At 39.6% G+C, this 13,633-nt stretch overlaps 1 protein-coding gene across 1 annotated transcript in view; it reads left to right on the forward strand.

Annotated features, from left to right (window-relative positions):
- mtor (mechanistic target of rapamycin kinase) overlaps positions 1-13,633 on the forward strand; it is a 130,915-nt gene that overhangs the window by 69,652 nt on the left and 47,630 nt on the right. Inside the window, exons 29-30 of the mRNA XM_072682248.1 lie at positions 7,680-7,755; positions 12,485-12,624. Coding sequence (XP_072538349.1) covers positions 7,680-7,755; positions 12,485-12,624 — 216 coding nt within the window. The remainder of the gene's footprint in view (positions 1-7,679; positions 7,756-12,484; positions 12,625-13,633) is intronic.

The following is a 13,633-nucleotide window of genomic DNA, read 5'->3' on the forward strand; positions in this document are numbered from 1 at the left end:
TATATCTATTTCCTATAAATTGAGGGCTAAAGGGGTGCAAATGGGTGGTCATTGTTAAAAGTACAGGTTACTTAAGTGTGCATAAAGCATTAAAGCATTTAATAGATCAGCCTAAAAAAACATGTGTAAGTGTGTGTGTGTGTATATATATATATATATATATATATATATATATATATATATATATATATATATATAGTTATAATTATATATATATAACTATATATCAAGACTGTTACGTCACAGTTTTGGGGTTTTACAGCTCTGTTTTGGTTACGCCAGATTTTTCTTTTCAATGAAGAGACAAATTGTTTGAGGTTCATGGTGAGTCACTTCCATGTACCACAGTTCTCCATTCCAGGGCACCTAGAACATGATCATAGTCATTCTGTGAGGCATCTTTTTGAGCCATTTTTTGACTTTGTTCCATCATGTCCGGTTTCTTTCACAACCACTGTGAACAATTCTTACTTAATAAGTTTCTCTAAAACAAAGCATTTGACCTCAAACCTCGTGTAAATGACTTTTTGCAGTGATGAAATGATGCAGAAAATTTGAAAATAAAACAAAAACCAGCAATCAGGCCAGGATATTGGATTCAGAGCAGAGCTGTCAAACTGTGTGTGGTACTTACCCTAAGCAACGGACATATGTGAAGTACACTCGGGCATTGCAGTGCTCTTCGTTGGAAGGTTACTGAAAGGTTGTCTTAGTTCACGTTGTCGTCGTATGTCCTGTCAGTTTTGGACTAGCCCCCCAGGGATCGCATGCCTTTCTGTATGACTACAACAGCGGTTCATTGGAAGCACGTCACTGGTGCTGCCCCCAAGGTCTTTTTTAAAAGCAGGAAAGAGACACCCTTTGCAGTGTTCCAGGAAGAACAGGCGCATTATCCCATGCGACTGTGTGCACAGGTCATTGCACAAGCCCTGTGCACCTCCTTGGCAAGCCAGTTAAGTTTTATGGTGGTAGGCTGTGAGGAGAAGTAAGTGATGAATCCTTCCCAAATGCAAAGAGCCATGTCACTGGAATATCTGTCAAGGCAGCTCAGTGACTCTTTGTTCAGGACTGCCAGATTGTCATTTTGTTATATTGTGAGTTTGTCTGACAGTTGTCAGTGTGTTAAGGTTGTTTTACACATTGCCCTTAAGGGGGGGGGGTCTCTTAAAATCACGTCTGATCCCTGTTCGATGTGTTTTGAGTGTTTTCTTAATGCACCAAACAGTATTTCGAGTCAACATATATCGTTTCATTTTTGCTTTGTTTTATTTTTTGTTTTTTCAGCAGTGATTGTTTTGTTTATATTAGTTATTAGTTATATTCATCTGGTCAGTTTATTTACACTAATTGATGTGTCAGAATATTTATTTGAAAAATGAGAAAATCCCACTTTTGTTCCCAAGAACACTTTGTAGTTAAAAGCTTGTGGTGCTGGAGAAAGTGCTCATGTTTTTTGAGTGGTTTAAAAAAAGGACTGAGTTTTGGTACAGCAGTAGCGGGTTAGCTCATTAGTAACATGAAATATGCAGTTATCTGCTGTGGGAACACTCTAATGTGAGAACTATCCGTTGCTGATTTCCACTCGTACAGAGGAGGCGAGAACGAATTGTGAGAGTTATGGCTACAAACGGGACGACACTCTAAATATGGTGTTGATATTGATTGAATTAAATTTATTTTTTATTAATTTATTAATTTGCGGCCGTCTTCGCCTCCAGGCAATTATTCACAGTCACACAATACAAGGCCCCATCTCTTTGTGAATGGTGAGTGACCAAAATACTCAAAACTGAAGGTCAGATTATCTGCTGGTTGGCAGGTTGGGAGGTTGGCAGGTTGGAGGGTTGGGAGAGAGACCCATCCGAAGAGAGTAACACTGCTTGTGCTCTCTCAGGCTCCGGCTGCTGACAGCAGCGATCCACGGGTCAAAGCGAGCTACATCTTAAACCGCTGAACCACCAGGTGCTTTTCTAAAACTGGGAATTGCTTTATCTGTTTTCTTTTTTGACTAAAATACGGATCTTTGGAAGTAGGCTTATTCCAGAGTAATAATATAAACATTTTTGGTAACTAACTTTTCTTTTTTTGGTACTTAAAGCTAGGTACAGCACTTGTTTTGTTTAGGTAGGCTGCCGAACTGGCACATCACAGTTCTGATTAACTGGTTACAAATGCCTCAAATCGAATCAGAAATATTTTCATTGAGGAAATGAATCAAAGCTTGCTACCGAATGTTCTGAATGTTGATCATGCTCAGATAAGTATAATCACCACAAAAAGCTTGATAGGTCTACTCCAGATGCAGCAGAATAAATACTTTCCTGTGATTTGGGCCATTCAAAGGCAATTGCAACAGCTAGGTTTAGGCTCCTGGAGTATCTTTTATGATCAAGAGCGTGGACAAAGACATGAGATATGTGTGTATGATGTGTGTATTAAGTATTTTGCCATTTGATGGACTTCAAACTGGGGGTGTTATTTCATATCTCATATCTGGCATGCCTACAAGTGTCCCAGTAAGTACTCAGAAGAGCACTTGTGTAAAACACTCCTTTAAAGTTGTGAAATAGGCCTTGGTGCCTCTGTTTAAAGTGAAGACAAACACTGCTCTAAATTTCTGCAGTAATGATGGAACACTATGCACTCTTAAAAATAATGTTTTCTTAATGGGTCTTGGCCTGAACACACAGTTTGAGGAAGAAAAAAAACAAACTACTGGTACAACACCTTGGAATTTCTTTCAACTTTAAGAGGGTTCTTAACACTCTTTAAAAGCCAAACAAGAGCCCGTAGCACTTAATGCTAGAATGAATTCCCAATAATGTGATAAAATCGAAGTACATAACACTTAACTCTGCCAAAATAATCTAATAATCTAATAAAACCCAGTTATTAAATTCAATTATTACACATGACTGACCTGAAAATGTAAAAAAAAAAAAGTTTTCAGTAATGTAATAAGTTATTGTATCATTGGTACAAATGGTATTGCATTAACTATCAGTATGTATTACAATATTAGACATTAGAAGTTATTTTTGATTACATTTAAGTGTGCAATTTTATTACAGTAGTAAGTGCTACAGTGCTTTAAATAACTCAAGATTATTCACTGTTTCTGGGAATTATTACAGTAGTAAGTGCTACATGAGTCTTCTACGCCTTTGCTTGGAATAAAGCTTGTTCATAATAAACTTTTGTGTCTTGTGTAACATGGCAGGTGATGAAGACTACTTAGTCTTTTGTCGGCTTGTCCAGACACTGTGCACTTTAAGAACAGTCAGAAAGGCAGTCATTCATGCTTCAGCCTAGGCTAACAGGGTGTTCCTTCTTTGGGAATACTGTCATGAGCTTGAGGCTAGAAGAGTGGCCCAGTCATCTAAGCGTTGGTCCTGTCATAGGGAGATCACAGGTTTGAGCTGCAGTGATGCCCCAAGCAGTTCTGTTGTTTGACCTTTCCTCCGCTCCATCACTGCAGGTGCAGTTGTTTTGTTGATATATAGAAGATGGTAGTTCGCGTTCTTCTCACAGTGTGATCAGCTCAACCCAGAGACACACATGCTAGCCTGCAACCTCCTATTACTGTTAGCATCCTGTGATAGAGTACTAATGATCTCCCATAAGCATTAGCCCACAGTCCACAATCGTTCTATACATGGGGGGGGAAATGTGCTTAATTCATATTAAGCCTGTTCTTAACGATTCATTTGCATGTTCTTTGACCTTTCTTAATAAGCTTTGAGTTAGTTTTGTTGTTCAGAACTGCATTTCATGTTTAGTGAAAAGTGATTGTTTTCTTTGTATTGGCTGTCGTTCACGTTTTCATTTTTGACTAGCGCCACAAATACTAAATGCAAGTTTTGAACTTCAATCTAGAATAAAACAAACATATGTCATGTTTAAACAGTCATCAAACACTCTGCATGTTTTCATCCATACTTTTTAACAAGCAAATTTGTTTTTACAACTCAGAAATAAACAATATATTAAAAAATTTAAAAAATTGCAATTCTTCACTTTTGTGACCTGATATCCAGCTCTGTAGATGTTTTCTGGTCTAAATGCATGAATTTGGACAGATTACTTAAGGAACATTTTGTTTTTTTGTTATTAAATAGCTTGTTTTTAATAAACATGCCATTTTCCATATGTCCTGATGACCCATGCTCTATGGTATTATTATGGTACTCTTATTCATGGGAAAGTTTAAGGTTAAATGAGTTTACTGTCTAAGCAGACCGCAAAAGCCATTGGTTTGTGTATAATAAAAGAGAAAGTTTAGAGTGAAGTGAAACTAACACTATACTAACAATAAAACAATAACATCTTAGCCTAAAAGCTTACATAATGTTCAAGTGGCATATTTTCTCCATGAATAATGGTTCATTCATGGTCAAATTTGTAATGTGTGTCTTGTGCCGTGACAGCTAAACGGCCTATATAGATCTCGATCTGAATCCCTTGTCAAATTTCTCGTCTCTTCTCTCCGTACCCGCACAGATTCATTAAGAAGTGCAGCAGTTACAGATGTATTGGCAAGCATTAGGTTTGCAGTCAAGGAAAAGCGAAGGCTTGTATTACACATGAGTAGTTCCAGATGGGGAATTTTCAAAAAGGTATTGGAGGGATCACGGACATGACAGAAAAATAGACGATGGTTCATTTATCTCATAAACATGACAGACACCAGTTCCTCTGCCCTGAGATTCACTTGTCCAATTTTCATACTAATCGAAAAGACTCATCCATTCAGGATCTTTTACAGAGAAACTGAAGACCACATAATTAGCTCCACTAGTGATCAGGCACATTAATTACGGGGGACGGCTGGAGTCGCAAAATCAAACTTGTTTGATTAATGGAAACATGGCTTGGCAGGATGTGTGAATAAGTTTTTTACAAGGGTGGATGGCCAAAAGAGAAATCTCTATTTAGCCAGAAGCGACAGGGCTTTTCCTCAAGACATTTTGAATAGATAGCTTGTCATCCTGGGTGTACACGTGTCTTCTTAAACCCAGTCACTACCACCTTCCTCACAGTCACTCACACTTTAAGTGATGGTGTACAGTCAGATCCATAAGTATTTGGACACTGACACAGTTTTTGTAATTTTGCCTCAATACACCACCTCAGTGGGTTTAAAATGAAGCAGTTATCCTGCTACTACTGTAAGCAGTCATACCATCAGTAAACACCTGTGATCCAGGTCCACCAGCTGCCGTACATGCCCAAGCAATAACAGTGCCTCCACCATGTTTGCTAGATGCTGTGGTTTTGTTTCGGGTCATGAACCCTTCCGTTTCTTCTCCATTCCTAAGTCAATCTTACTTTCCTGTGTCCAAATACTTTTTTTTTTTTTCGATGTTTCCTAGCAGTCTACCCAGACTTTTCTGTTCTTGAGTGTTACCAGTGGTTTGCATCTTGAAGGAGACCCTCCGTATTTACATTCATTAAAGTGAAGGCACTTAGACAATGATAAGCCCACATCATTGAGAGTGTTCCCGACTTGATGTTGGGTAAGGGCATTTGTAGCCTAATGAGAGAATTCTGCCTTCATCTACTTTAGTTGTTCTGTGTTCTTCTAGCCTCTCGCCTGCATTTTTCCAAACAGCTTTTAAAGATTGGATTAGTTTGTGTTCCGACATAATGTCTGAAATGTTTATCTAGGTTGGCTCGGGCTCTGCTCAGATTTTAGCCTGCATCTGTGCTTGCTTTTCTGTTTATCCCTGCTTCGTTCTTTCTGCCTACTTTTATTGAACACTTTTCAATCTAAAACACTGGAGAGGCTTGTGTGGTTGGCAGTGGGATTCACAAAGCTAGCATGAGAAAAGCTTTATCTGGCCAAAATTCTGTTTGTGGTGATGATTGTTGGGCAGGGTTTCTTCAATTACAGTCCTACAAGGTCCATAATTAACACCTAATAAACCTGGCAATTAACAGATGAGTTGAATTAACTGTGCTTGAGCAAGGTATTTACTAAACTGTGCTGCACACTTTAACAATATAAACTGCAGTTAAGTATTTGGATAGATGAATGATATGAATATTTTTTTTAAATCATTAATGTGAGTTAAGGTTTAGTACCTCGCCTCACTCTGCCCAACCTCTTAATGATTGTATGGCTCGGAAAAAGTGACAAATAGCTAAATTAAAAGCTTTTCAACTTAATCTATTGGAAACTGCATCTTTGCATAGGATTTAGTGGCGTTCTAAGCACCATCTAAATGCAGTTTTAGTAACGTAAGAGGAGGTTACAGTCTGTTTATCTTGACTGGCTAGAATGGTGTAACATGCAAGTCATGCATCATCTACTGTGGCTTCTATGGTCTCGTTTTGGGGCTAATAAGCAGCAGCAATTGTAACAATTTTGAGGCGCTAAGGAGTCACCAGGCTTGGCAATGAGTCAAGGCTGAATAGCAGAGTTTACACATTCTTTACAAAGCAATGAGTTTTATTTTCAAGTTCATTTTCAAGACCCGTTCTTTCACAGTTGAATGGCATGAGGCTCAGTATCTGCCCTGAAATAGCAGCTGTTAGATATGTAACCATGCATTTACACTAGCAGGTGACAGAGCGACAGATGACCAGTCATTTCCCATTGTAGCTGTGATTTAGCGACAGTTGACAAATTAAGTTAAGATTTTAGTGTGAGGTGTGGTTGCAGTGTAAAGGCATGTGTATTAGTACAGTTGCAGTATGGACGCCAGAGAATGCACAGTAAACACTGTTAGGTAAAATACGTTAATTTCACAAGCGTTCCCCACTCTCTGCTCCTTCTCTCTTCCTATTTTTAAAATAGTATTACAGCGTCATTCCGACCTTTTTCATCTTAGTTTAATGGGTCGGACGAGGACGGTGTGTCTGTGATAGCTGGCCGGCATATGTGGAAACGCCTTAAACATGCTAATGTTTACATTTTACTGCTTAATTATTGCAATTGCAATTATTACAGGCTGTAGCAGCTACCTTAAGGGAAGGAGAGAATAGTACATCACTAGGTGGAACAAAATGTAACTTGCACAACAGTTGTGTTTTTGTTTTTTTTCCCCTCAGATATGTATGTTGGATTTTTCCCTTTTTCTTCCAATTTCGTACTGCCAGGTAACCCACCCTTTTGTTGCTCCCCTTCGCACTAGCAATGCTCCCGACACTAGGATACATGAGATACATGCGAAGCCAGCCAGGCAGCTAACAGATTGCTGTGCAAGCCAACATCACTTTAGAGTAAAAAGGGGAGCATGGACCATCTACCAACCTGGAGGGAGCACGGCTAATTGTGCTCTATTAGGCTCTGGCCACTGATGGCAAAGCAGCATGGCTTGGAATTCGAGCTTGTTACTCTAGGCCATAGTGGTTGCTCATTATATCACTGAGCCATTTAGAGAGTCATTTTAAGCAAAACCTATTATTTTAGTGAACTTTATTTGCTATTACCTATTTGCTAATTATGGGATTAGGGAAAAAAGAAAGAGCCTCCTGTTGCCGACCCCTGGTCTAGTGCCGTCACTCACGCTGAGAAAGTGCTGTCTGGATCTCATTCCTTCCATGTCGGTAGTTTGTTGTGTATGGGTGACCTCAGCTACCATCCATCAAGCACAGCAGCTCCTCAGAGATCTATCGAGGAGGTTGCCAGACTTGAGCTTTCCTGTGCTAACATGCTTCTCTCTGTCTTTCTGCAGTATCAACAACAAGCTGCAGCAGCCAGAAGCAGCATCAGGGGTGCTGGAGTATGCCATGAAGCACTTTGGCGAATTGGTGAGAATTCAAAACCTTTCACAACACGTTTTCACTGAAATACATTCAGTAACAAGCTTTTCAGTGTCTTTTAAGAATGATTAAAATACTTCCCTTCCATTTGGTTGTGGTGCTAGTTGATTAATCTGACCACCTGTTGGTAAGTTGATCTGGTTATGACATTATAGGCATTGGTACACAATTTCCAGGGGAATATAATTCCCAAAAAGTGTATAAAGGCACTTTCGAAGCTTAACATACTAGAAATAAATGTTTTGTTTGTTTTTTCAAAACAAAAGCAAAAGTATCCACATTAATTACATACATTTGCTGGCAAAATAAATGTGTCTACAGATGGTCGATTCTCTCTGCCCACATAAAAAGAGTTTGTTTCCCAGCACTCCTTAAATTGACCAACACACAGTACAGTGGAAGTCCAAAGAGCTCAGAGCAGATTTGACAAGGATGATTGTAGATTTACGCAAGGAATGTCTCTTGGAGCCATTTCTAAACAACTGCAGATTCCAAGATTATCAGTTCAAACAGTTATGGTTAAGTACATGTTATTGGAGGTCTAGCTACTGTGCCAAGGTCTGAAAGAAGACCTGAACTGTCACCCCAGCTGAGAGGAAATTGGATCGGATGTTCAGGAACACCCATGAACTAAAAGTTGCTGGAACACCAGCGTCACTGTCCGCAGTTTTACTTTGTCGTGGACTGCGAGGCTGCCATCCAAGAAAGAAGACTCTACTCCAAAATCAACGCCTTCAAGCTCGACTAAAGTTTGCAGCTGAGCGCACGGACGAAGAAAAAGCCTTCTGGGGAAATGTTTTATTATTAAATAAGACAAAGATTAAGTTTAGCTTGGCAACAGTGATCAGAGATATGTTTGGAGAAGTAAACGTGAGGCTTTAACCCCAATTTACCAACTGTTAAGCATGATGGTGGTAGTGTCATGCTCTGGGGATGGTTTGCTGCCAGTGGAACTGGCATATTGCAAAATGTTGTTGGAATAATGAGAAAAGGGGACTACCTAATTCTTCAGCATAACCTCAAACCATCATCTAGATAGTTGAAACCTGGACAAAATAAAGGTGTTTTAACAGGGTAATGGCATCAAGGGTGGTTGAGGAATGGATACTGCAGGCTAACATTAAGTGTTTGGTAAAGATAATATCGCAAATATGTGGACTTTGAAATCGGGCCTTAAACAGGCTATGGCCCACTGGCAAGCCGAAAGTGTTATTGGTTATTACCACAGAATAGCTGCGAACGTTTGTACAGAAGTCGCTTAAGAGACTGAATAATACACCTTAGATTGCAATATGCCTTTCTGCGTTAAGGGGTTAAATGAACTAGACTGATCATTGAAAGCCCAATATTGCCATGGCCAGCATTGCCACGAACATGATAAGTACATGTAAACCTACAACTGTTTATTTGTTTTTGGCATTGTAACAGAAATACTGCAACCCTTTTCTTAAATTTCATTGCCTATTCAAAATGACATGGATTACTTGGTTATCACTGGTAATTAGTGTTCCCTTATTTATAATTATATAAATGCACAGTGAAGTACCGTTTATAGTGATCTAATTGCAATAGATTGCTTGTTTAAATCTCATTTAAAACCACTGTTTTGCTTCAATTTTTAAAAATCCTGTCTCAGGGCAATGGAATCTCTTGCATTGTGCCAAAGGGTGTAACTGTCTTTTTTTAAAGCCTTCAATAGCTAATTACTGAGCAAACCCCACTTTATGTAACAGTTGGACTAGAAGCCAGCATTTAATTGCAGGAGACCGGTCGCCATGTTGTTTCTCTTTTGACTTTGATGAACACCTAAGCCTCCGGACCCCTGTGTTATATTGCTGTCGAACGGTCTAATGCTGTTCATAGGGACAAGATCCAGATATGAAATAACCTTTATAAATGAGGACAGGCTTTGGAAGACTGCAGTCACTTTTCCACATCCATTGCGTAACCTAACAGACAGACTCTCTTTGTTAAGACCTGATTGCTTCTCCCCGGTGATGCCTAATTGTTTCAAGATGCAATTGTACGGTTCCTCTGATTTTAATCCTGGTCGCATTGTTGTTTGTATGCTTCACGACATTCACGAGGTGAGAGCTTGTCCAAACAGCTGATATCAGGCTCGTGGAGCATGAACCTCAGGTGAACTTCTGTGAAAGTTGGGCATTTGTAAACACTTTGCAGGATGCTGTATAAAACAAGAATCACTCTTGTTGACATGCTTCCTGTTTAGCCATTTATAATTTAGATAGACAGCCCAGTCCAGGCTTTTGTTATTTCCCATTTTCCAATACATCAGACTGTGGCAGTCAGTGTTGATTCTACTACTATTGCTCTAATGGAATTCAAGTCTTGACTGGCAGGTTCTTGACAGATTCTTGACGAGTTGACAGTGGCAATGTTAAAAGTGCTTTAAATGCCTTTCTGTTAATGAGTAAGGTGGATGTTTTTAAAGAACTTCCAGAAGTCCAGAGGAGCCATTTTTAGACCCATTTTGCCGGATTGTATCAGCCATCCTGAAGTGAAAGTTGCATCTCAAATATTAGGGATGCACAGTGAAATCTGAATTATATCTTTATGGGTAGATCATTGTGACCAAAAATGTTTTTTGGCTTGGCTACTATGCTCTTAAAATAGAAGGCCCTAAAATGTTCCCCACATTTGGTTCCCTAAACAACATTTGAGTGAGAGCTTGTGTAGAAGAGCTATTTTTTGAAAATGTAATCTGTGAGTGTGAACTCTAAAGAATCTCAACATACTGTAAAGGTTTAAGGAATACCCCTTAAATTGGTATAGAACCTTATGTCTTATGTAGTCAGTTTGCTGGCAAGGACAGGAGCTGACAAATGCATGACGTCCCAGAAAGTTACATTAAGTGAGTTCGGGAATTTTTTGTTTTGATGAATGAATCAAGAAGGATGAGCATATACTGGATGTCCAAAGGTTTGTAGACACCCTTTTTAAAAAATGAATGCAGCTGTTAAAAGTTGCACCCATTGCTGACACAGATGTGCAAATGCACACACACACACATACAGCTTGTCTAGTCCCTGTCGAGAAGCATTGCCATTAGAATAGTACTCTCTTCATCATGAACCTTTTGACACTGTGTCAAATGCCAAGCATGCCAGCATTGAGCTGTAGAGCTCTCTGGAATGATGCTCCATCCAATACTTTTGAGATGAGGTAGTGGGGTGATCATCCAGCATCCTGACCTCACTGAAGCTCTTGTCTCTAAAGGCAGTCAGATCCTCACAGCAGTGCACCTCCAAAATCTAGTAGAAAGCCTTCTCTGGACAATAGCGACAGTTACTCCAACAAAAGCATGATAGACTTGCAGATGTCCCAAAACATTTGTCCATTAAGAGAATGTTTGCAGAGTAATATGAAAAACATTTGTAGCCTCTTGCGTCCCAAGCCTGGTTTAGTGCCCTGCCTAAGGTGGACCAACCACACGTGTGTTTGTGTGTATTTATTTTGCCTGGGAATGTCCTGTTGTCCCCATTGTAAAACTGAGGGGCCAGGCCGAAGGTCTCAGCCTGAAGACCTCCCAGGGAGAGCTTGTCTGCTTTATTTTACTTCTTCTTTCAGAAGATAACAAGAGAACATCAGACTTCAGGCTGATTTATGGATTTGAGCATCTGCCCTATTTGTTCTGGGAATGGTTCACGATGAGACTGTGCTCTGTGCAGTCTTTCTGGAGGGTACTCATGGGCTTTCATAAACATGCTAGGCTTTAGTGATCAGAATCACCACAAAAAGCATTTTCCTATTCCTCATCCATTGGCTATGACTTTGGACCCGCTTGTTCAGTGTTCCACAAGCTCAATTAGCTGTACTTTTTATTACCTCTAACCAAATCTGGTCTGTTATTGTTGGAACTGTGAAATCTGTTTTAAAAATCAATTTGCTTTTTCCTCTAGATTAAATGACGGACAGGTCACGTCATGTGTTTTCATAAAATGTTCGCGATACATAATTTGATTCCCAGTACAGAGTTGCAAGAAGTAAGTGAAATGGCAGGTGGAATTGCCTGGATTTCCACATTGATTACTAATAGAATGTGGTATGATCTTTATGTAAGTCACAATTATCTTGGTATGACCTTAATCTGAAGAGATGTAGGGTTATGCAACAAGACAATGATCCTAGCAACTTAGAGGTATCTTTGAATTTGTAGCCTAATCAAACTAGCTGGGGTTATCCTTAGGCAAATAGCAAAGCACTTTTGTAAGTCGATGGAGATTTGTGTTGTGTAATGGCCAAGTTGGAGTCCTGACCTTAATGCTTTTGAGGCACAGTCACATGATCCGAACAGGGATGTGTATGTAGGTATCCCAAAAATAATGATAAACTAAAGCATATTTACACAAAGGAATGCTCCACAATTCCTCCTCAGCATTGTGCAAACCTTTTTTTGCTGCTGCAGGAAGCAATTAGTGAAGGTGACTGCTGCTAATGGGGAGTTCTAAAGATTATTAAATTCTAGGTTTCACTAACTTTTTCTAGCCTGCACTGTGGATGTTTACTCATTGTGCTCAATAAAACACAAGGACAATGTAACCACTGTTTGTGTTATTAGTTCAGTTAGAAAATTATTTTAAATCAAATGATTCAGTAGCCAGTGAAATTTCAGCACTGTTATTCTGTTGATAGTTAAACTGTATAGACAAATTTAAAATCGTAGTAATCTCAACGCTATCTTTGTGACCCCTTATAGGAGATCCAGGCCACCTGGTATGAGAAGCTGCATGAATGGGAGGACGCTCTGGTGGCCTACGATAAGAAGATCGACATGAATAAGGAAGACCCCGAGCTCATCTTGGGCCGAATGCGTTGTTTAGAGGCATTGGGTGAATGGTAGGTGCAGAATTATAAAGGTTGTGGTTGTAGGCATTCATCATCAAATAAGCTTACACAAGCAAAAAAGTTACACAGCCCCTCTGATGATAGTAGTCTAATAGTACTTTCCTAATCGGAAAAAAATGCTGTTATTGGCTTTTTAATGAAACCTTCTGCCTCAGTTTATGGTATAGCTTTGGATAACTTAATGTAAGACTGCATACTGTAGAGGTGTGGGGAAAAGTTGATTATTCGATGGGGGAACTCATAAAGTGCAGATGGCAGCTCCCGGACAGTCTGTGGCAGATGAATAAGCAAGAAATGCAACCGGAACCCTCTGCTTCAACAGCTAGTGTATGGAAGGACTTTGACTTCTATATGGACACAAATCGAGCAAGTAATGTCTAAGCTTTCACCAAACTCTGAAAGGGCGAAGCGAATAATAAACTCTATTGCAATCCTTTATTGCCATAGATTTGGGTCCATACTTTGTAGCTGCAAACCAGGGCTGTCGTGCTATGTCAAACACTTTGGAGCCGAGACATAGTGTCCTGTCTCGAAGATACTCTGTGATCCCCACCCCATTAAAACCAGATCAAAACCGAAGTCATGAAATCACTGAAGAAAACTGGAGGATATCTGTAACGTGATGAGTAGACATCTATGGATACCGTAACTGTGCATTTTATCACAGAAGAATGGCAGCTAGTGCCTCACGCAGCATGCTGCTGAACTGGGTAAATTCCTGCAGATGAAATGATATGCCCACACAATAAACTTGGCCTCTTAGCAAGCACCCAAGTTGCCCACTGGATTAGGTATACTCGGGAGGATAAGTCCTATTACTATGTTACTTTTGTTTTTTCACCACAGCCCCACTGCAAACCTTTCAGATGCCTTCCAGCCACATCGCTTCCATTTGTTTTATTAGTAATAATTAATAATAATACGATTCAGCTCTCAGAATTGTAATTGATTCGAATCATGAGGAGCCTATAGATTCCCACCCTTAATGGACATTGTAAAA

This window comes from Salminus brasiliensis, chromosome 6, assembly GCF_030463535.1.
Source record: "Salminus brasiliensis chromosome 6, fSalBra1.hap2, whole genome shotgun sequence".
Lineage (NCBI taxonomy): Eukaryota > Metazoa > Chordata > Actinopteri > Characiformes > Bryconidae > Salminus > Salminus brasiliensis.